Source organism: Ranitomeya imitator, chromosome 8 (assembly GCF_032444005.1).
Source record: "Ranitomeya imitator isolate aRanImi1 chromosome 8, aRanImi1.pri, whole genome shotgun sequence".
Lineage (NCBI taxonomy): Eukaryota > Metazoa > Chordata > Amphibia > Anura > Dendrobatidae > Ranitomeya > Ranitomeya imitator.
The window spans coordinates 76,571,413-76,593,088 of record NC_091289.1 but is presented as its reverse complement, the minus strand read 5'-3'; the positions used below and the strand labels follow the sequence as shown (position 1 = coordinate 76,593,088).

The following is a 21,676-nucleotide window of genomic DNA, read 5'->3' as shown; positions in this document are numbered from 1 at the left end:
TGCCCCCTTTGCGTGGTTTTTGTAGGGTTTTGTGTTGACCGCAAAGTTACCTTTCCTATCCTCGCTCTGTTCAGAAAGTCGGGCCTCACTTTGCTAAATCTATTTCATCTCTACGTTTGTCTTTTCATCTTAACTCACAGTCATTATATGTGGGGGCTGCCTTTTCCTTTGGGGTATTTCTCTGAGGCAAGGTAGGCTTATTTTCATTCTTCAGGCTAGCTAGTTTCTCAGGCTGTGCCAAGTTGCATAGGGAGCGTTAGGCGCAATCCACGGCTGCCTCTAGTGTGGTTGGAGAGGATTAGGGATTGCGGTCAGCAGAGTTCCCACGTCTCAGAGCTCGTTCTATGTTTTTGGGTTATTGTCAGGTCACAGTATGTGCTCTGACCTCTATGTCCATTGTGGTACTGAATTACCTTATCATAACACTCTTCGCTGGCTCTGTCGATTGTGTGGTACCGGAGAAGGACCCAGTGACAACTGGTGGCAGCAGTGGGATACTACTCCGCCCGGCGGAACTGGGGGAGCTGCAGGTGACTGGTGTTCTCACACACCATCCAGGGCTCCACAACCAGGGAGGTATACAGACAGACTCAGCAGGCATGCACAGCAGGTTTCGGATGCCACTATACCCAAACCCACCAAATCGGCCTTGGGAAGAGGACCAGAGTGGCTATATGACCTCAACAAGAAACGGAAACTACAGGAGATGTTCCAACTTCAACGGATTGAATAGAATTTAATGCAGGAGCTACGGAATGTGGAGGAAGCCATGCGTGGACCCAATAGATACCAGTTGTTACTCTTCAATTACGTATGGAGTTTATTTTCGTAAGGAGGATATGGAATATGCTCTAAGGAAACTGGATGATCGGAAGCCTATCATGTCTGGTTAATTAAGATGGGGGAGCAATGTGAAGAAACCAGATTGTATCTTGATTTCCCAGACAACCATGTTTTTGCAAACCGAAAGAAGTGGCTTATTATCTGTATATTGGCTTGTGAATTTAAGTGTTTATGTCTGGTGGGTCAAGAAAACAGACTTGCCAACTGATATACTATCTAACATAATGTGTAAGTCTGTAATAGTGTTTGTACATAGGGTGTGTTATGCTTTGTTTATTGATGTGTGCTGATATGCTAATAATGCTACTTGATCCCATCACCATTGTTTACCTTATCTTGATGTTGGACTGAAGGACCCTGGGTAATTCTAAAAAATAGCTTACATACCTTGGGTATAAAAAGACTCAGATATCACATCATGAGACACGGAAGTAAGACAGTGCTACCAGCCGGACACCACCCAACAGACAAGAGAAAGGACTGCAGCCAAGTCATCATGGCACCATCACGAGGGACACTGATCTGTTATGATGCGGTGGTCTAGGAGCAACATGGAATGAGCTCTGAGGGAAGTGGTAACTGTACTGACCGCAGACCCTAAGCTAAACACAACACTAGAAGCAGCCGTGGAATGCTCCTAACTCTCCCTAGGCATCTCGTCACAGCCTAAGAGCTAACTACCCCTGAAGACAGAAGCAGGAAAACTATCTTGCCTCAGAGAAAATCCCCAAAGGATAGATTAGCCCCCCACAAATAATGACTGTGAGTGGAGAGGAAAAAGACATACACAGAATGAAACCAGGATGAGCACAGGAGGCCAGTCTAGCTTGATAGATAGGACAGGATGGAACACTGTGCGGTCAGTATAAAACACTACAAAAATCCACGCAGAGTAAACAAAAAATCTCCACACCTGACTAAAGGTGTGGAGGGTCACTCTGCATCCCAGAGCTTCCAGCAAGACAGAAAAATAATTCAAACTGATAATGCTGGACAAACAAGAAAGCACAGAATGGATAAGTCCACAAACTATGGGCAGAAAAAGTAAGCAAAAACTTAGCTTTGCTGAACTGGTCAGGAAAACAGGGAACTCCAAAGAGATGTGAATCCAACCAGGAACCATTTACAAGTGGCACTAGCTGAAGGAACAGCCAGGCTTAAATAGGCGAGAGAGGAGACGATAAGTGGAGGCAGCTGAATACAGCTAACTCCAAGGAGCAGCCATACCACTTGAAACCACAAGAGGGAGCCCAAGAGCAGAACTCACAAAAGTGCCACTTACAACCACCGGAGGGAGCCCAGGAGCAGAATTCACAACACTGATCTATGATTCTATAGGAAGCAACCTAGAGGTTTTCAGCTCTGGTTGGAAGGACACAGATCTGATCCTGTGACCATCTCTGAACCATGGATATGTTTGGAAAAAAACAGGTTTGGGACCCGCTGGTCGCCTGGTTCCATGGAGATGGTCAGATAAGCCAGGTGGTGACTCTCTTGTCAACTGGCTTTGGACCTTGTATGGACTCTATGGACAGTTCTTGGTCATCTCCCTACGCTTGTCGTTACCTCTTCTCTGTGTGTGTGTGTATCACAGGTGGAATAGCGACCCTGGGAGCTCTGACATCATGTCAACTGGCTTTTGACCTTGTACGGACACTATGGACTGTTCTCTGTCATCTTCCTACGCTTGTCAATATCTCTTCTCTGTATATCACAGGTGGAATAGCGACCCTGGGAGCTGAGACATTACATCTACCATTATCCCGGCGAGACAACGGAAGAGTAAGACCCTGTCATGTGCACCATGTTGGGGTAATTGCTGAGATTGTTGTTTGCTATTGTGTGTTGTGGTTCAATAAAGTATTGCCACACTGTTTTACCTTAACCCTGTGTTGTCGGTGTAGCGTATTGCCCACCAGGAGATAGAGCGGGCGTTCAGTGGTATGAGCCCTGGTCCATGCAGTCTTGCTAAAGATCGCCGGGCCAGCGGATGAGAGCACCCACTGACCCCTTTTCTCCACAATGCTATATTAGTTTATGGTAACAAGTGGGGAGCGTAATTTCTTTAGGGTACAATTAGGGATATTATTACTACAGTAATATAATTTCCTTTTTAGGAAACTGTTTTCCATGGGAGGAACAAAAGGGGGGTCCTGTTACTGTGCAGGCCGCACTATGTCGCTTTGTTTCTTCATCTGACGTAGTGTAGAAGTCAGAGAAAACTGGGGAAAGTGCTCTGAAAGTGATCAGGTATTGATGACTGTGTGTTATTTTTTTGCAGAGATGAGGCCTGGCTGGAAGAAGTGATGGCAAAGAAGAAGGATTCAACTAGAGACATCACCAGTGAGTCAGTGTATTTACATGTACACGCACACTAGACACTGTGTTCAGAGCTCTTGTGTATAATGTCACTGGTGATCACTGTATTACCTGTACACTGACACTATATACAGAGCTCCTGTGTATAATGTCACTGGTGACTACTGTATTACCTGTACACAGACACTATATACAAAGCTCCTGTGTATGCCACTGGTGATCACTGTATTACCTGTACACCGACACAATATACAAAGCTCCTGTGAATAATGTCACTGGTGATTACTGTATTACTTGTACATTAACACTATATACAGAGCTCCTGTGTTTAATGTCACTGGTGGTCACTTACCTATACACCGACACGATATACTGAGCTCCTGTGTATAATGTTACTGTATTACCTGTACACTGACACTATATACAGAGCTGTGCATAATGTCACTGGTGGTCACTGTATTACCTGTACACTGACACTATATACAGAGCTGTGCATAATGTCACTGGTGGTCACTGTATTACCTTTACACTGACACTATATACAGAGCTCCTGTTTATAATGTCACTGGTGATCCCTGTATTACCTGTACACTGACAGTATATACAGAGCTCTTGTGTATAATGTCACTGGTGGTAATAACAGTGTTGTTAGTATTATGGTTTGTATGCATGATCAGTGTTGTAGTATTCAGTCACTATGTGATGGCAATATGTGGTCTGGTCACGGTGTGGTGGTATCTATCCCCTATGTGTGCTATTATTTGGTCACTATGTGGTGGTGATTTGTGGTCTCATCACGGTATGGCAGTATTTATCCCCTATATGTGGTATTATTCAGTCACTATGTGGTGGAATATGTAGTCTAATTATGGTGTGATGGTATTTCTCCTTGTATGTGGTATTATTTGGTCCCTATATCCTGGTATTACGTGGAGTTATTCGACACCATGTGATCTGTTCATGGTGTAGTGGTATTTCTTCCTGTGTGTGGTGTTATTGGTCTTCGTATAGTGGATTGTGTTGTGTATGGCTGTCATCTGTTCTCTCGGATATTAATTAGGAGAAGATTCTTTATTTCCATTAGAGATTAGATACTTGGATCACAGCCTCAAAGATGCACTTTCAGGAATTCTCCTGTATAAAAAAGTAATCACAGGATTAGTGATAACGTATTGATTGGTGGTGGTGGAGGGGTCTCACTGCTGGGACTCAGTCGTCAAAATGTGGAACTTTTACCCCCATTAGACTGGAGCGGTATGTCCGACTTGACCACTGATCCATTCATTCCCTGAGTGGCTGCTCTTGTTTTTTGCAGGAAGCCCCGAAAGAGAATGGAGCTGCGATCAGACATCTGAACTGCAGCTGCATTTTAAAATGGGATGTGTCCTGTCATGGATAAAACTTCCCCATTCTTCCGATCGGTGCAGTTTCTAATGGTCAGACCTAAGCGATCACCTATGTGGTGGAGCCCAAGGATCGGTGATAACTTGTTTTAACCATAGAACCTTTAATGTAAAATACCTTAATTGTACATCCCAGTTATGGGGGCGCACAGTAGATGTGCAAGAGCCCCGTGTTTTACAGCCGATGCTCCACTATAATGGGGATAACGACTGACAGATATTTGCATATAGCTGTTGGGTGGGCCCCTAGAGTCCATTTCCCTAGTGGGCCCAAGACACCCCAGTCCGACCGTGGTGCCATTATACTGTATGGAGCACTATCTGGTGCCATTATACTGTATGGAGCACTATGTGGAGCTATTATATTGTATGGAGCACTATATGGGGTCATTATACTGTATGGAAGGCAATGCAGGGCTCCGTCATACTGTATGGAGCACTATGTGGAGCTATTATATTGTATGGAGAGCTGTGATGGGATTACAGTTGAGGAATCATACTGTGATGGGGTCATCATTCTTTGTCGGGTGGAATGAGAGGGGGTACAGTAAGGCATAATACTGTGTGTGTAGGGTACTGTGGAGGAATTCACTTTGAGGGTATCATACAGTGTTTTGGGGGACTTTTGTTTGCATCATACTTTATTATCTGTATTCTTTGTTAGTACATATTTAAATTAGGCCATTGGGCCAAATGCTTTTACATAATATATTATTCCTATATTTTATTATAAGATCTGTTCATTAAAATGCACTTTGTTCGTGGGACAAACCCTTGTAAGTTTGTTTCCATGTGAACCAAGAAGTATAATTTCTCCTTGCGGAGAGTGACATGTTAAGTATGTCGAGGTGAGGAGACTTAAAGCCGCAATGCTCCTTTGGGAAAAAATCAAATTGTCTCTTCAGAGAGGAAGAGGACTAGAACTCTAGTGCCACCTATTGGAAGTAGCAATCATAACAGTCAATGTCGACCCTTTAACGAGCCTTGTCACATGATTTTTGGGATAATAGCCAAACCAGAATCTCAATTTGCAGACACTGTGTTTCGGGGTACTGCCCCTCGTCAGTGCAAAGTGGAGATCTGTTATGAACAGGTAATTCAGAACCACAATGTACCTTGAAGTTCAGAGCACACAAGGTGACCTGACATTTACCAAAAACATAGGACGAGCTCTGAGACGTGGAAACTCTGCTGACCGCAATCCCTAATCCTATCCAACCACACTAGAGGCAGCCGTGGATTGCGCCTAACGAGAAATTCCCCAAAGGAAAAGGCAGCCCCCCACATATAATGACTGAGTTAAGATGAAATACAAACACAGAGATTAAATAGATTTAGCAAAGTGAGGCCCGACTTACTGAATAGACCGAGGATAGGAAAGATAGCTTTGCGGTCAACACAAAAACCTACAAACAACCACGCAGAGGGGCAAAAAAGACCCTCCGCACCGACTAACGGTACGGAGGTGCTCCCTCTGCGTCTCAGAGCTTCCAGCAAGCAAGAAAAACCAATATAGCAAGCTGGACAGAAAATATAGCAAACAAAAATAACACAAGCAGAACTTAGCTTATGCAGGATAGAGAGGCCACAGGAACGATCCAGGAGGAAGCAAGACCAATACTAGAACATTGACTGGAGGCCAGGATCAAAGCACCAGGTGGAGTTAAATAGAGCAGCACCTAACGACTTAACCTCATCACCTGAGGAAGGAAACTCAGAAGCCGCAGTACCACTCTCATCCACCAAAGGAAGCTTATAGACAGAACCAGCCGCAGTACCACTCACGACCACAGGAGGGAGCTTGGCCACAGAATTCACAACAGTACCCCGAAACACCGTGTCTGCAAATTGAGATTCTGGTTTGGCTTTTTTCCTAAGTCATGTGACAAGGCTCGTTAAAGGGTCGACATTGACTGTTAGGATTGCTACTTCCAGTAGGTGGCACTAGAGTTCTAGTCCTCTTCCTCTTTGAAGAGACAACTTGCATATTTCCATGTGAAAAAATTCAGTTATATTTGAAAAGGCAAAACTTTTTTTTTAATAAATATCAAGCTAGGCCAGCGACTATGTCGAAGCTTTTAATTTTTGCTGTCTGTGTATTTGAGTCTAACATCCTGTAAGAAGATCAGTAAGTGACACTGCTGGAATCAGTCCCTAGTTTATGCTGCCTCAGATTGGGAAGCACAAACCTTGTCAGAGATTCCCTCTAAATATGTATTGTTATGGATATGAAAGACGTAAAGCAAGTGTTAATAAAGCATTAGTACATTCTAAGACACTGGAGTTTTTTATGTGTTTGAGGTTTATTTACAGAGAATATATAATCATGCACTTTCATAAAATACAACTTTTGTCACTTATAACAGCCTAATTATACAGCTTTAAAGGGAACCTGCCAGAATTTCACACCCTCAAAAAGTCATATGAGCATGTAGCTCTTTTAAAGACAAACCTAGCATTACCTTTACATGGCCGGTCTGTTACTCCATTACTGAGACATCAGCGTTTGAATTGAAATGCAAATGGATACGGTAGAGCTGAAGCCTAAAGGTACCGTCACACATAGCGACGCTGCAGCGATACCGACAACGATCCGGATCGCTGCAGCGTCGCTGTTTGGTCGCTGGAGAGCTGTCACACAGACAGCTCTCCAGCGACCAACGATCCCGAGGTCCCCGGTAACCAGGGTAAACATCGGGTAACTAAGCGCAGGGCCGCGCTTAGTAACCCGATGTTTACCCTGGTTACCATCCTAAAAAGTAAAAAAACAAACGCTACATACTTACCTACCGCTGTCTGTCCTCGGCGCTCTGCTTCTCTGGTCTGGCTGTGAGCGCCGGGCAGCCAGAAAGCAGAGCGGTGACGTCACCGCTCTGCTTTCCGGCTGACCGACGCTCACAGCCAGAGCAGGAGGAGAGCAGAGCACAGCGCTGGAGGACAGACGGCTGTAGGTAAGTATGTACTGTTTGTTTTTTTACTTTTTAGGATGGTAACCAGGGTAAACATCGGGTTACTAAGCGCGGCCCTGCGCTTAGTTACCCGATGTTTACCCTGGTTACCAGCGAAGACATCGCTGAATCGGTGTCACACACGCCGATTCAGCGATGTCTACGGGGAGTCCAGCGACGAAATAAAGTTCTGGACTTTCTTCCCCGACCAGCGATCTCCCAGCAGGGGCCTGATCGCTGCTGCGTGTCACACTGGACGATATCGCTAGCGAGGACGCTGCAACGTCACGGATCGCTAGCGATATCGTCTAGTGTGACAGTACCTTAACTGCAGCACTATTCCCCATCCAGGGTCTCCTCCTCCTCCTCCTCCTCGACTGCCTGCTCTGTGACTTCAGGCAAAGAAGCTGTCAATCAAGAGGAGGAGGCGCTGGATGGAGAATAGAGCTGAAGTGGCAGAGGTTTCAGCTCTACCATAGACATTTGCATATCAATTCAAACACCGAGTTTTCTGTAATGGCGGAACAGACCAGACATGTAAAGGTATTGCTGGACTTGTCTTTGAAAGAGCTACACATATAAATAGTTTGGGATGTAAAATCCTGCTGACAGATTCCCTTCAACAATTTCCAACCAGAAAATATTTTTATTGGGTGATTAATCAAAACTAGTAAATTGCGGAGGAAGAATTCATATCAACAGCCATAGAGTCCTTGAAAAATTAGCTACTTCTCCCACATATTGTGAAAAATGTATCTGTAACATAACCTTAGGTTAAAAAAGAAAAAATGAACATAGAACAACTATTTTTAAACACACAAAAAGCATTAAACAAGACAATCTTCGTTTCATATGCTATGCATCATCTATCAGTTTTTCTCCTTTTTCCTCTTCTTTCCTTTTCTCCAAGTCTTCCTCTTCATCTGTAAATAAATCATTCTGGCCATAAGCAAGAGTAGTATGGGCCAGGTCCACTTCAATTGGGAAAATATCTGCCTCCTTCAGAACCTCATAGCACTGGTCATCATATTTAGACATGGCCGAAACAAAACGCTGAAGCTGGAAGACTATGTCTTGAACTGAGGAGGAAAGGCAGAATTAGTCAAAGACCCAAGATTACACCCCCGGAGGCTTTCTAAATAAGAATAAACAGCTACACTAAAAAGCTCTATACACATTATATTATGGCTGCAAGCAGGGCCGGCGCCAGGTTTTTGTGGGCCCCTTTAAACACATACCATGATTCCTGATGCACAGATACGGCAGAGAAATATAGTACAGTGCAAAAGATGTCACTTACTTCTTACATTACATGAGTGATATCTAAATTCTACAATACCTCAGAAACTGGACAGTACAGTCCTCCATACAGTATTATGGGCATGACATAGCGCTCCATAGAAAATAATGAGTCACATATAGTGCAACATATAGAATAATGGGCCCCATATAATGCTCCATACAGTATAATGAGCCCCATATATTGCTCCATACAGTATTATGGGCACCACATAGTGCCCTATACAGAATAATGAGCCCCATATAGTGCTCCATACAGTATAATGAGCCTCATATAATGCACAATGTATCAATAAGAGATCAACATTGCTGGGCTACATTAATCTGGCAATGCCATATCCCCCTGTGATCAACAACTCACTGTCTATGGACTTTGTACATGGAGAGTCTAGTGTGGGTGGGGTTAGCTTTCTCAGCTCTGCTTCATTCTAAATCTAACATTTATGATTGTGTCAGAACCGCTGCCCTCAGTAAATTAAGTGATACATCGTTGGATTCAGCTACTCTTTAACTACATTACACTGCTCTCAGATGAAGTAGCATAAACCTGACCAGATTCCTTTTAGGAAGATGGAAAAAACTAGTGATGAGCAAATATACTCGTTACTCGATATTTCTCGAGCATGCTCGGGGGTCCTCCGAGTATTTTTTTAGTGCTCAGAGTTTTAGTTTTTCTTGCCGCAGCTGAATGATTTACATCTGATAGCCAGCTTAAGTACATGTGGGGATTCCCTAGCAACCAGGGAACCCCCACATGTACTTATGCTGGCTATCAGATGTAAATCATTCAGCTGCGGCAAGAAAAACAAGCTCCGAGCACTAAGAAATACTCGGAGGACCCCCGAGCATGCTCGAGAAATCTCGAGTAACGAGTATATTCGCTCATCACTAGAAATAACCCTTAAACTTGGACAACCTGTTCTCTATTATGTTTCTCCCCAGTAAAATTACAATTCTGCTCACGTCTGTTGCCGGCGCCATTCCAGCAGAGTCGAAACTTGCTCTGGCGGGGATTGTGTCACACTTATGTCACACGAGCGCTGCACCCAATCACCACTGGCATCACTTTCTGTGCCTTCAGATGTGTCAGAAATCAAGAGTAAGCGAAGGCGGAGAATGAGGGAAGGCGAACATGTGCACAGTTGCCTCTACTAAGTTCATTGGAAGTGAAGGAAACTGCCAAGCACAGAACATACAATACATAAAGGCATCTGGTCAACGACTTCACTTTTCTATTGCACCAATTTGTATAGATAACACCCAAGGGCAAAAAACACACACTGTATATTTAGTGAACAATTGACAAGATAGGATCTGCACCTTGGCCCGAAATATATAGCTCATCATATCGCCCTATACATGAGCCTTTATCCCAGGGGTCTCAAACACACGGCCCGAGGCCGCATGTGTCTGCTTCATGCGGCCCGCCAGCACATAGACCCCGTAACGATCGCGCTCGCTTCAGCAGCCACCGACATCCGCGCTGTATTGCAGTGTATTGCCGCGCAGAGACCAGTTCTCTGCACAGCAATACTAGTGTCAGCCACGGCCTATCTGATAGGCTGGCGGCTGACACTAGTATTGCTGTGTAGAGAGCCGGTCTCTGCGTGGTAATACACTGCACTACAGCGCTGATGTCGGCGGCTCCTGGACCAGGCTGCGATCATCAAGGGGTCAATGTGCCTGTGGGCCTCAGGAGCAGAATGGACGCAGAGGGAACGGAGGACAGGTGAGAAGAATCTTTTTTTTTTCTTCTCTGTTAGGTCTATGTGAAAATGGGGGGGACCTGGATGGGGGACCTGTCTGCAATATATGGGGTGGACCTGGATGGGGGACCTATCTGCAATATATGGGGGGACCTGGATGGGGGATATATCTAATATGTGGGGGGACCTCGATGGGAGACATGTCTAATATATGGGGGGACCTGTATGGGGGACATGTCTAATATATGGGGGGACCTGGATGGGGGACATGTCTAATATATGGGGGGGACATGTCTGCAATATATAGGGGGGCCTGGATGGGGGACATGTCTATTATATGGGGGGACCTGGATGGGGCATATGTCTGCAATATATGGGGGAACCTGGATGGGGCACATGTCTACAATTTATGGGGGAACCTGGATGGGGCATATGTCTGCAATATATGGGGGGGACCTGGATGGGGCACATGTCTGCAATATATGGGGCAACCTGGATGGGGCATATGTCTGCAATATATGGGGGAACCTGGATGGGGAACATGTCTACAATTTATGGGGGAACCTGGATGGGGCATATGTCTGCAATATATGGGGGGGACCTGGATGGGGCACATGTCTGCAATATATGGTGGAACCTGGATGGGGGACATGTCTGCAATATATGGGGGAACCTGGATGGGGGACCTGTCTGCAATATATGGGGGGGACCTGGATGGGGAACATGTCTGCAATATATGGGGGAACCTGGATGGGGGACATGTCTGCAATATGGGGGGACCTAGATGGGGCACCTGTCTGCAATATATGAGGGAACCTGGATGGGGCACATGTCTGCAATATGCGGACATGGATGGGGGACATAACGACAAGAATGGGACCAGGATGGGGCCATATCTACAAGACGGGGACCGGCCTGTGGCATTACTACAAGATAGGGACCTGCATGGGGCACATTACTACAAGATAGGAAGATAGGGACCGGCGTGGGGCACATTACTACAAGATAGGGACCAGCGTTGGGCACATTACTACAAGATAGTGACCAGCGTGGTTTTCCATTGGATAGCATTCAGACCAATGTTAATCTGTCAGTGAAAAAATTGCAGCATGCTGAGATTTCAACTTGAATTTGAAAGCCACTCACCCATTCAAGTCTATGACTGCTTGGAAAACATCAGACAGTACTCGGATTACATCGGAGTTTAGCCCGCTATCTGTGGACTCACAGAATGGAGAATATGCACACATTTTTTGTCCATATTCTCCGATCATATGAGAGAATCAGATCACATGATCAAAGTGTCATTACCATAATCGACCTGATTTCGGATGAGAGAATCTACAGTCGTGTGAGCGAGCAATCAAGAACAAAACTCTAACTAATCATGCATAATAGTCTTTCCCGAAGCCCTCCTACCCCTTTTTGTCACTAAATGCAAGACACCTGCGTGGACCAGTATCAGAATTTCCATTTGATATCAGCCTTCAATATAATCCTGCTTTCACAGCCTTTGTCATCGCAGCACTTTGTCAGTATGGGAACTAGAGTCGAGTAAATTTTTCAAAATTTGGTTCCCATTACAATCGGTGGCAAATATTGTTTTTGCAATATTCGCCGAACACAGCCAAACTCATTGAAGTCAAAGGAAGTAGAAATGACCGAATATGTTCGGAGCCGATCATCAAACATAAATTCTGCACGAATTAGGATACCAGCATGGCATGAATATGTCAAATTCAGATTCGGAGACCGATTCTGAACATATTTGCTCAACTCTATTTGGAACCTCGATAACCATTTACAACAAGAAGGTTCACTCATTAGTCTCACCATGTTTCTGATCCAGAAGTTCAATCTTTTCTAAGACATCTTTTCGCATTTTAGCAAACCGTGCACGTGCTTCTTGTCGACATCTCAATATTAAGCGATATTCATAATTTCCTGTGCTAACACGATACAAAGGTTCTCCTAGTGCCTAGAGAAAAAAAAACTTTTTTACGCTAAAAACATACAGCATTACATTTGCTTCAGAAAAATGTTCTCCGTTTCCTACTTTACACCCTACGTTTAAATGGAACCTGCCAGGATGAGTGTTGTCCTGGCCCTAGTGTTTTTCAACAATTTTATAAATGATCTAGATAAGGGAACTGAAGGTAAACTAATCACATTTGCAGAGATGCAAAGCTAGGAGGGATGGCTAAGGGTACCGTCACACAGTGGCATTTTGATCGCTACGACGGTACGATCCGTGACGCTCCAGCATCATAACAATATCGCTCCAGCGTCGTAGACTGCTGTCACACTTTGCAATGTACGACGCTGGAGCGATAATTTCATGACGTATGTGCGATATAGAAGGCGTTGGTTACTATGGGCACATCGTATACAATATCGTGCACACCTTTGTCACACCATGCGATCATGCCGCCACAGCGGGACACTAGACGACGAAAGAAAGTTTCAAACGATCTGCTACGACGTACGATTCTCAGCGGGGTCCCTGATCGCAGGAGCGTGTCAGACACAGCGATATCGCTGGAACGTCACGGATATATCGCTGGAACGTCACGGATCGTGCCGTCGTAGCGATCAAAATGCCACTGTGTGACGGTACGCTAACACTAGAGAAGACAGATATAGGATTCAGAAGGATCTAGATAAGGTGGAACAATGGGCAGTGGGCTAATAAAATGGTATTTAACAGGGAGAAATGCAAAATTCTGCATATGGGCAAGAAAAACAAAAATTATATCTACAGAATGGGAGGAATAGAACTAAGCAACAGCACATGAGAAAAAGACTTGGATATACTAACAGATCACATACTGCACATGAATAAACCGGGCAATACAGCAGCAAAAAGGCAAAAACAATTCTACAGTATATTAAGAGAAGCATAGAGTCTAGCTCAAATGAAGTAATTATCCCCCTCTACTCCTCCTTGGTCAGGCCTCACCCGGAATACTGTGTCCAGTTCTGGGCACATTTTAAAAAAGACATCAACAAACTGGAGCAAGTTCATAGAAGAGCTACCAAGATGGTGAGCGGACTGCAAAGTATGTCCTACGAGAAACGGTTAAAGGATCTGGGAATGTTCAGCTTGCAAACAAAAAGGATAAGAGGAGACTTAATAGCGGTCTATAATAATCTGAAGGGCTGTCAGTGTATTTGCACATGGAAACACGAGAAGCAATGGAATGAAACTGAAAGTGTGAAGACACAGATTAGATATTAGAAGAAACTTTTTGACAGTGAGGGTGATCAACGAGTGGAACAGGCTTAGTTTTTCTGGAGATGCACCCTCTGCACCCCCTTTTTGTATTTTTTCTTTTTTTTAACTCTTGGTTCAATGGCCAAAAATACTGTGTGATGTGGTAGTTTTGAGGCTGTGCCCGAGTGTATCAGTGGCTGTGGAGGGGGTCATGGTGCCAGGTAGAAGTAGAAGGGAGGTCGGTTGGGGTTCGGTGGATAAATCTAGTGGGTTGGAGTGGTGTGTGAGTGAAAATGAAGGGTTACTGATAGGGGAAGGAAAGGTATAATGGACTGTGGGTGCTTGCTGTGATTGGACCACATTGCTAGTGTGGTTGCTGATGGACTTCCTCTCACCATAGCTACCTTGTGTATGCAGTTTGTCTTCATTAGTGTACTATAACGACTGCTATTTCTATTCTCCTACCAGCTTCCTGTTTCTGTCATTACTGGCGCTGGTCTATTTCCATGCTGGCATAGTAATATTTTCTATGATGTCCAGCACGCCCTTTAGCTGTACAGACACCCCTCACGACTGCTAAGTGCGTCTCTCAGGTGCCCACTTTTCTTTGGATGCTGCCACTCCTATCATGTGGAAGGTGTCCTATCGCTATAAGAACCACAGGCGCATGTGAACTGTGGGTGATCGATGTGATTAGATGCTACTGCATGTGTGCTTGCAGTGTGATGTCCTCTCACCATAGCAACACTTTTTGTGCCCTTTCAGGCACTGTTTAACTGGCCATTGTTTGGTTACCATCTATCTCTGGCACTTGAAAAGTAGGTCTTTATATCCTGGAACACTTAGTTGTTTGGGACTTTCCAATAAAATCCTTACCTCTACTACCATTGCTTCAATTGGGTATATTGCGCCCAAGACTATCCTGCCACTTTCAATGTTTTTCCATTTACCTAATTTCTCTATCTCTGGTAATTTTTGTCATAATCAACAGAAGACCCAGGATTGAGGCTGCATCACTATCGCACCCCATCGCACTACCTTTCAAGGTGAGTTTGCATCTCACTTTTTATTTCTGCCTTTCACATACATTATCACCATAAGTTTGTGCTCTTTCTTGATTTTCTGCATGCCTACGAGACTGTCACAGTAGCACTGGGAAGAGCCTGCGAGGGACGCAGAGGGACAAGTCTGGCCAGGCTGTAAACTATATGGAGGGGAGTGACTACAGCTCTCACTGAGTAGGGAGCCGTGAGCTACCTGCACTGCCCCCATGCTGGAAAGCAAGAGGCTTTCAGAATAATTTCATTTCCCCTGTAGCACCTGCTCCAGTGAACCGACTATATGGGACGTAAATGCCATTTACCTTCAGACTACCACTGTATGTGTAGGTACACAGTATTTTTGGAGATAACAGGTTCCCTATAAACAGTATCCTATAACCATTAAATAATACAAATTTTACTGCCCAATGCTAATCATCATACTTACTATGCTGCTGTACTCTTCATCATCCATTTCCTTCACTTTCAGACAGTATGACTGGAAAATATTGAATTGAGAATTACCATAAGCAAAATCTATGACAAATTTAGTAGCAAACAATACAGCAATTATTTTATACAAACCCACAAAATAAATGTTTACACTGTGTAGCTTACTACAGTCGTAATATATTATCTGAGTTTGCAAATTTAATCCACATTAAACAACAAACCAGTTCTGCCAATTTTTGTTCTCGCACTTTTATTTCTTCCTCACCTTCTACCAAGATCAAGTTATCATAAGTTATGACACAAAGAGGTAAAACGTTTAGGAGACATACCGGAACAGCCGAGAGAAGGTGGACATCTGAGTCACTAAGGGTTAATGGGATCATATATCAGAAAATACATGCAGTGAAATAAAAATGGTGCATGAAAGTAAAAAAGAGACTGGTGACAAATCAAAAGAGAATATATATGCATACATCACCAGTCACATAGTCAAATGATTAGCCCAGCTTTCCCATCATAGATGATGGTGATGTCCCCCCTGCTGGCCACTTTGACGCGCGTTTTGCGTTACTGCTTACTCAAAAAGGGGAGTATTCCATCTAATCACTACTTGTACTGTGTAGTGAACTTTTCATAGGGAGTGAGGGATTTTCTCTCTCTCGGCCTTAGTACTATAAAAACTGCCTATGTGACTTTTGTTTTATCTTCTACCAAGAGCAATCTATGGCAAAAATGAAGCAGATCCTCATGGAAATCTGTGACTTGATAGCGAGATCCATCATGGTGTCCATTGGGGGCCCAAGCCATACAAGCAAGGGAGGGTCAACTAAAGTAGGCCATATGATTGAAACCATTAGGTTGAAGAGGGATTCATCAGTCTGGAAACATAACCAACCATAGCACCATTTCCTTTGATCACAGATTAAATGATAAAAAAGTTGCAAATTAGAAGTAACCAACAATAATTCTAAACAATATATTTTGGTTATACAGAATACTAGAACGTCTTTAGTATAGGTAAATAATTTGGATGTATAAACCACCTAAGAGCATCCAAAAATGTAAGTGCAAAAATTAAATGCCCATTCAAGGGGTATGGATCAGGTTTTGGCAGTGAAATCATTGACAACAGGACAGGCCACAATACATCACGGGTACAGAAGCCTAGTCAAACAAAATTATATAGACCGCAAAGAGGAAGGAGGAGGTAAGGATAACAAATGAGGAGATCAGGGCAATCCAGGGGCTCGGCAGTCAAGGACATGGAGGTATAGGAGAGAGACTAAGTCATGAATCATAAAGTTCATGGAATGGTGGAAAAGTGTCTAGTGGGTGAAAAAAGGCCCTATTAAATACCTGATGTACAGACTCTGCTGTTCAAGCGGAGGTTGGCAGCCTAGAAACCTACGCCAGTGACACCCTCACGCGTCGATGACTGTCCCTCACTAGTAGACCCTATTATGCCCTATTCAAATAAAGCTGTTAAAAAACATTAAAACTTCAGGGACACAGTTTTTAGGTGGTAGAGCCATTGTGTTTCTCGTTGAAGAATGGACTGATCCCAGTCTCCTCACCTAAAAGGTTTGTGTACAATATCAATACCCATGAATTTAAGAACCTAGTTGTCCTAAATTATAACTAAAGAATCTAACATACCGCAGTACAACTCTCCCTGCGTTCCAGATTTACGTACCACAGACCGGAAGTGGTGTTCTGCGTGGTCTGAGTGCAAGGCGCAGGATATGACACAGTGTGACTCGACTGTGTCCACAGCCCGGAACTTATGACTTGCGCATACACACTTGAAAAAGCGTGCTGGGAGAGAGAGTATCTCTTTGAGATTTTCCGGTCCTGCCGATACTTGAATATGTGGCAGGTTAACTTGTTATGCTGACATTTGATAATGCAGCAGTTCTTTGGTTATTCACTAGATCATTTATTTTGAAGCCCCCTCACGAGCCTTGTGTAAGGTAGAAACGCATCGGGCATATTATGGGTGAGTAATTAGAGCCATTTTCTTAAATCTTATGCTCCCACAAATGAAGGAATGGAGTAATCAACTTTGAAGTTGAGAGAGATCAATCCTTTTGCTTAATATTAATGCTGAAATACAGCTCTGGCAAAAATCAAGAGACCACCACATCAAAACCCTGTCATGGGCAGCCCAATCTCCAGACCTGAACCCCATTGAACACCTCTGGAATGTAATCAAGATGATGGATAGTTACAAGCCATCAAACAAAGAACTGCTTACATTTTTGGGACAGAAGCAGTGTGAAAGACTTTCCTTTTTTTCTTAAACCAGATAACCAATCCAAAGAGAATTGAAAGCAATGGTCTACTTACCAAATATTCAAACTTAACATCAAGATATTTTTTGATAGTTAATTTTGTGTCAGGAATGGCTTTATTGAGGTATGTATTTAAATCATTCAGCATCTGTTGAAAAATAGTATATATCAGTTACACAATTATTGTTTCTATTAACATTAAATGCCCCCAAAATATTGGGAAATGAAAGCGGTTTCCTGGGATCACAATCTTGGTGGCATATGAAGAACTCAGTAGAGATGCTACAAGTATAGGTAATGCAGGTAAATGAGGCAACATAAAAAAAAGACGTTCACGAACAGCCGATTGGCGGAGTCAGACGACCACTGATCTGATACTGGAAGCTTATCTTAAGGACAAACTGGGAATGTTTGGATCCTTTATAGATTCATTCATTGATTGCATATCATTAAAATTGAAATGGACCCTTATCTGACTAAACAACTGAAATAGTTCAGGCTGTCTTAGAAAATCATGTTATAGTAAAGAAACTTCCTCAGAGAAACTTGCTGGTAGCAATACTTTGGGGTTTGTAAGACGAAATTTAAACTTCTCCTTAAAGGGGTTGTCTGGTGTAAAATGATAAGTCTGCAGTCACTTTGTGTGACTGCAGACTTACGAATGCCCCCAGCACACACTGTGCACTGCAAGGATTCCCTGATTTCTGTGCCAGGAGTGACGGTGATGTATCATTATACATACTTCCGGATACAATCAGTCTTCAAAACAGCTAGGTCTAGGTACTCGAACACAATTTTTGAAGGAACTCAGAAGGAGGTTGTTCCAAACATCTTAGAGAATTAACCACAGATCTTCTGTCGATGTAGGTTTGTGCAAATCCGCCTGTCTTTTCATGTGATCCCAGAGAAACTTGAAGATGTTGATATCAGGGCTCCGTATGGACCCGGGCTGTTCAAGTAACCCATCAGCGCCCTGCAATCGTATCATCAAAATGGGCTGTCATAGACAAAGCGGAATATAAATAGTTAACAGCTGTGGCAGGATCTCATCTCTGGCGATGGTTGATAGAGACAGATGCCAACTATGTAATATAGCCACCATCAGTCAGATGTGGAGTGGCTGAGCTCCTTCGTCCCCCCCCTTCAAGCACGCCAGCACAGAGCAGGACATACAGTTACGCTTATATGCGTGAAGGGGTTAATGACATTGTTTGTATTTTTGGAGTCTATATCCTGCTGCAGAATGATGTTGTAACCTATCTGACACCTCGCCATGGTATTGCATGATGTACAAGTATCTGCTTGTATTTCTCAGCAGTGAGGACACCATTAACCCCCTTGCCGAAATGTGACATAAGCTTATGTCATGGTGGGGAAGGGGTTTCCACAAAATGACGTAAATTTACATTGTGGCAATCTTGTGGGCACAGGAGCGATGCCCATACGATCGCCGCAACGAACTCTGCTTAAATTATAGCCGAGACTCGGTTGCACTGCAAGGAATTGTGCCAGCACCGCCTCGGGCCGTTTAACCCCCAAAATGCCAAGATCAATAGCGGTAGCAGCATTTAGATGGCAGGGACCCTCTCCCTTTACATGGGCGCCCCCGTGACATCATTGCAAGGTCCCGATCATTGCCATGACAACCTCCGGGACAGCCAGCTATGGCAACCCTGTTAGACCATGCCATGGTCTAAGAAGCTTCGGTCAGTGTGTCACGCTCACGCCCTGACTGGTGGGCGTGAGCTCGGGGGGTTTGTGGCCCCACTGTGCCACAAACCAGACTACCCTGGAAGGGGCGTGACTATGACAGCTGCCTGGGTTTTCACTGGAGCCTCTAATGGTGAGGACAGGCTTGTGCAGCAGGCAGCTGCCAGGTGCTACTCCAGGGTGGTGTCTGGCTGTGGCTGCTGATCCCACTTGGGAGACAGGAACACCAGGATTGGTGCGGGCATTAGGCAGGACTGGCAGAAGAGCACGGCTGGAACACAGACGAGTAGGCTGGCACGGCTGAGACAGGGCTGGCAGAGACACGGCAGGAAACAGGACTGGCTAGGACAGCAGGAACACAGGACTGGAAGGCAGGGCAGGAACGGCAGGACTGGCAGGAACACAGGATACACAGGACTGGTTGATGTGGTGTATGAATCAGGCTGCACTCAGATGACACCCGAGTGCAGTCCTATTGTGAGAGTGATGAAGGAACAGGTAGGGACCTGTACACACAGAAGATGCGGGTACGGAAACAAGCCAGAAGGAAAGGAGAATGAAGGAACAGGTAGGGACCTGTTCACACAGGAGGTGCAGGAAAGGAAACAAGCAGAAAGGAATGAGGTATGAAGAAACAGGTAGGGACCTGTTCACACAGGAGGACCAAGTAGCAAGTAGAAGGTGGAACTAAGAAAAGAGAAGGAGAAGGCAGAGCCAAGGGTGGAGATGCTGGAGGCGGAGCCAAGAGCGGAGACGCTGGAGGCGGAGCCAAGAGCGGAGACGCTGGAAGCGGAGCCAAGAGAGGAGACGCTGGAGGCGGAGCCAAGAGCGGAGACGCTGGAGGCGGAGCCAAGAGCGGAGACGCTGGAGGCGGAGCCAAGAGCAGAAACACAGGAGGCGGAGCCAGATAGTACCGCAAAGAGCGGAGCCAGATAGAACCGCAAAGAGCGGAGCCACAGAGCAAAGCCAGAGAGTGCGAAGCAAAGTCTGAGTGCAGAGCCGCAAGAGTGCGGAGTGAAAGCAGACAGAAAACACAAGGAAAGAAAGCAGGGAAGGAAGCCACAGACAAGGAGACCGAGAAAAGACAAAGTACAGACAAGGCAATAGAACAAGACACAGGGACAAAGACACAGGGACCAGATATTCTGCCTCCTGGAGGGCGGACTACAAGAACAAGGCAAAAGCACAGAGAAAAGCTCAGAGGGAGTAACTCAGAGCAAGGCCAGGCAAACTCAGCAGCTAAACACTAACTGAGCAAACACATTGCACAGGCCCAGACCACAGGGTGGAGCTGCACTATATACAGGAGGCCTCTTGGTAATTGGTCAGAAACTGATTAGACAGATGCACCTGATTCCTATAAGAACCAGAGAGTTCAGGCGCCGGCCCCCTATACACATAGCCATGAGGCATGCAGAGAGCAGAGACACAGAACATGGAGCTGGCATTAAAGAGAAAGCATATCATGGCCTGGAGCAGTGGGTAAGATTGTGTGAGAGATGTGAGGCCATGCTGTGATGCCAGCAGAGTTGTTACACAGTGCAGCACTGACCGGTATGGTGAATTGCAATGCCATAGAGGAACAAAGTTAAAAAAGAAAAAAAAAAGTACAAATGTAAAAAAAAAAAACACCTCATAAAATAAACAAAGTGAAACAATATTAACCCCTTAGTGACCGAGCCAATTTGGTACTTAATGACCGAGCCAATTTTTACAATTCTGACCACTGTCACTTTATGAGGTTATAACTCTGGAACGCTTTAACGGATCCCGCTGATTCTGAGACTGGTTTTTCGTGACATATTGTACTTCATGTTAGTGGTTAGTGGTTAGTGGTAACATTTCTTCGATATTACTTGCGATTATTTAAAAAAAAAATGGAAATATGGCGAAAATTTTAAAAATTTTGCAATTTTCAAACTTTGTATTTTTATGCCCTTAAATCACAGAGATATGTCACAAAAAATAGTTAATACATAACATTTCCCACATGTCTACTTTACATCAGCACAATTTTGGAAACAAAATTTTTTTTTTGTTAGGGAGTTATAAGGGTTAAAAGTTGACCAGCAATTTCTCATTTTTACAACACCATTTTTTTTTAGGGACCACATCACATTAAGTCATTTTGAGGGGTCTATATGATAGAAAATACCCAAGTGTGACACCATTCTAAAAACTGCACCCCTCAAGGTGCTCAAAACCATATTCAAGAAGTTTATTAACCCTTTATGGGCTTCACAGGAACTGAAACAATGTGGAAGAAAAAAATGAACATAACTTTTTTTGCAAACATTTTACTTCAGAACCATTTTTTTAAATTTTCACAAGTGTAAAAACAGAAATTTAACCATAAATTTTGTTGTGCAATTTCTCCTGAATACGCCGATACCCCATATGTGGGGGTAAACCACTGTTTAGGCGCGCCGCAGAGCTTGGAAGAGAAGGAG

At 44.3% G+C, this 21,676-nt stretch overlaps 1 protein-coding gene across 1 annotated transcript in view; it reads right to left on the bottom strand.

Moving 5' to 3' along the window:
* Positions 1–6,855: 6,855 nt before the first annotated feature.
* Positions 6,856–21,676, bottom strand: part of PICK1 (protein interacting with PRKCA 1) — a 168,843-nt gene continuing 154,022 nt past the window's right edge. The window contains exons 10-14 of the mRNA XM_069737099.1: positions 17,572–17,664; positions 15,221–15,271; positions 12,352–12,496; positions 7,837–8,592; positions 6,856–7,109 (exon numbers count right to left, since the gene is read on the bottom strand). Of these exons, the coding sequence (XP_069593200.1) occupies positions 8,369–8,592; positions 12,352–12,496; positions 15,221–15,271; positions 17,572–17,664 (513 nt within the window). The 3' untranslated portion in view covers positions 6,856–7,109; positions 7,837–8,368. The remainder of the gene's footprint in view (positions 7,110–7,836; positions 8,593–12,351; positions 12,497–15,220; positions 15,272–17,571; positions 17,665–21,676) is intronic.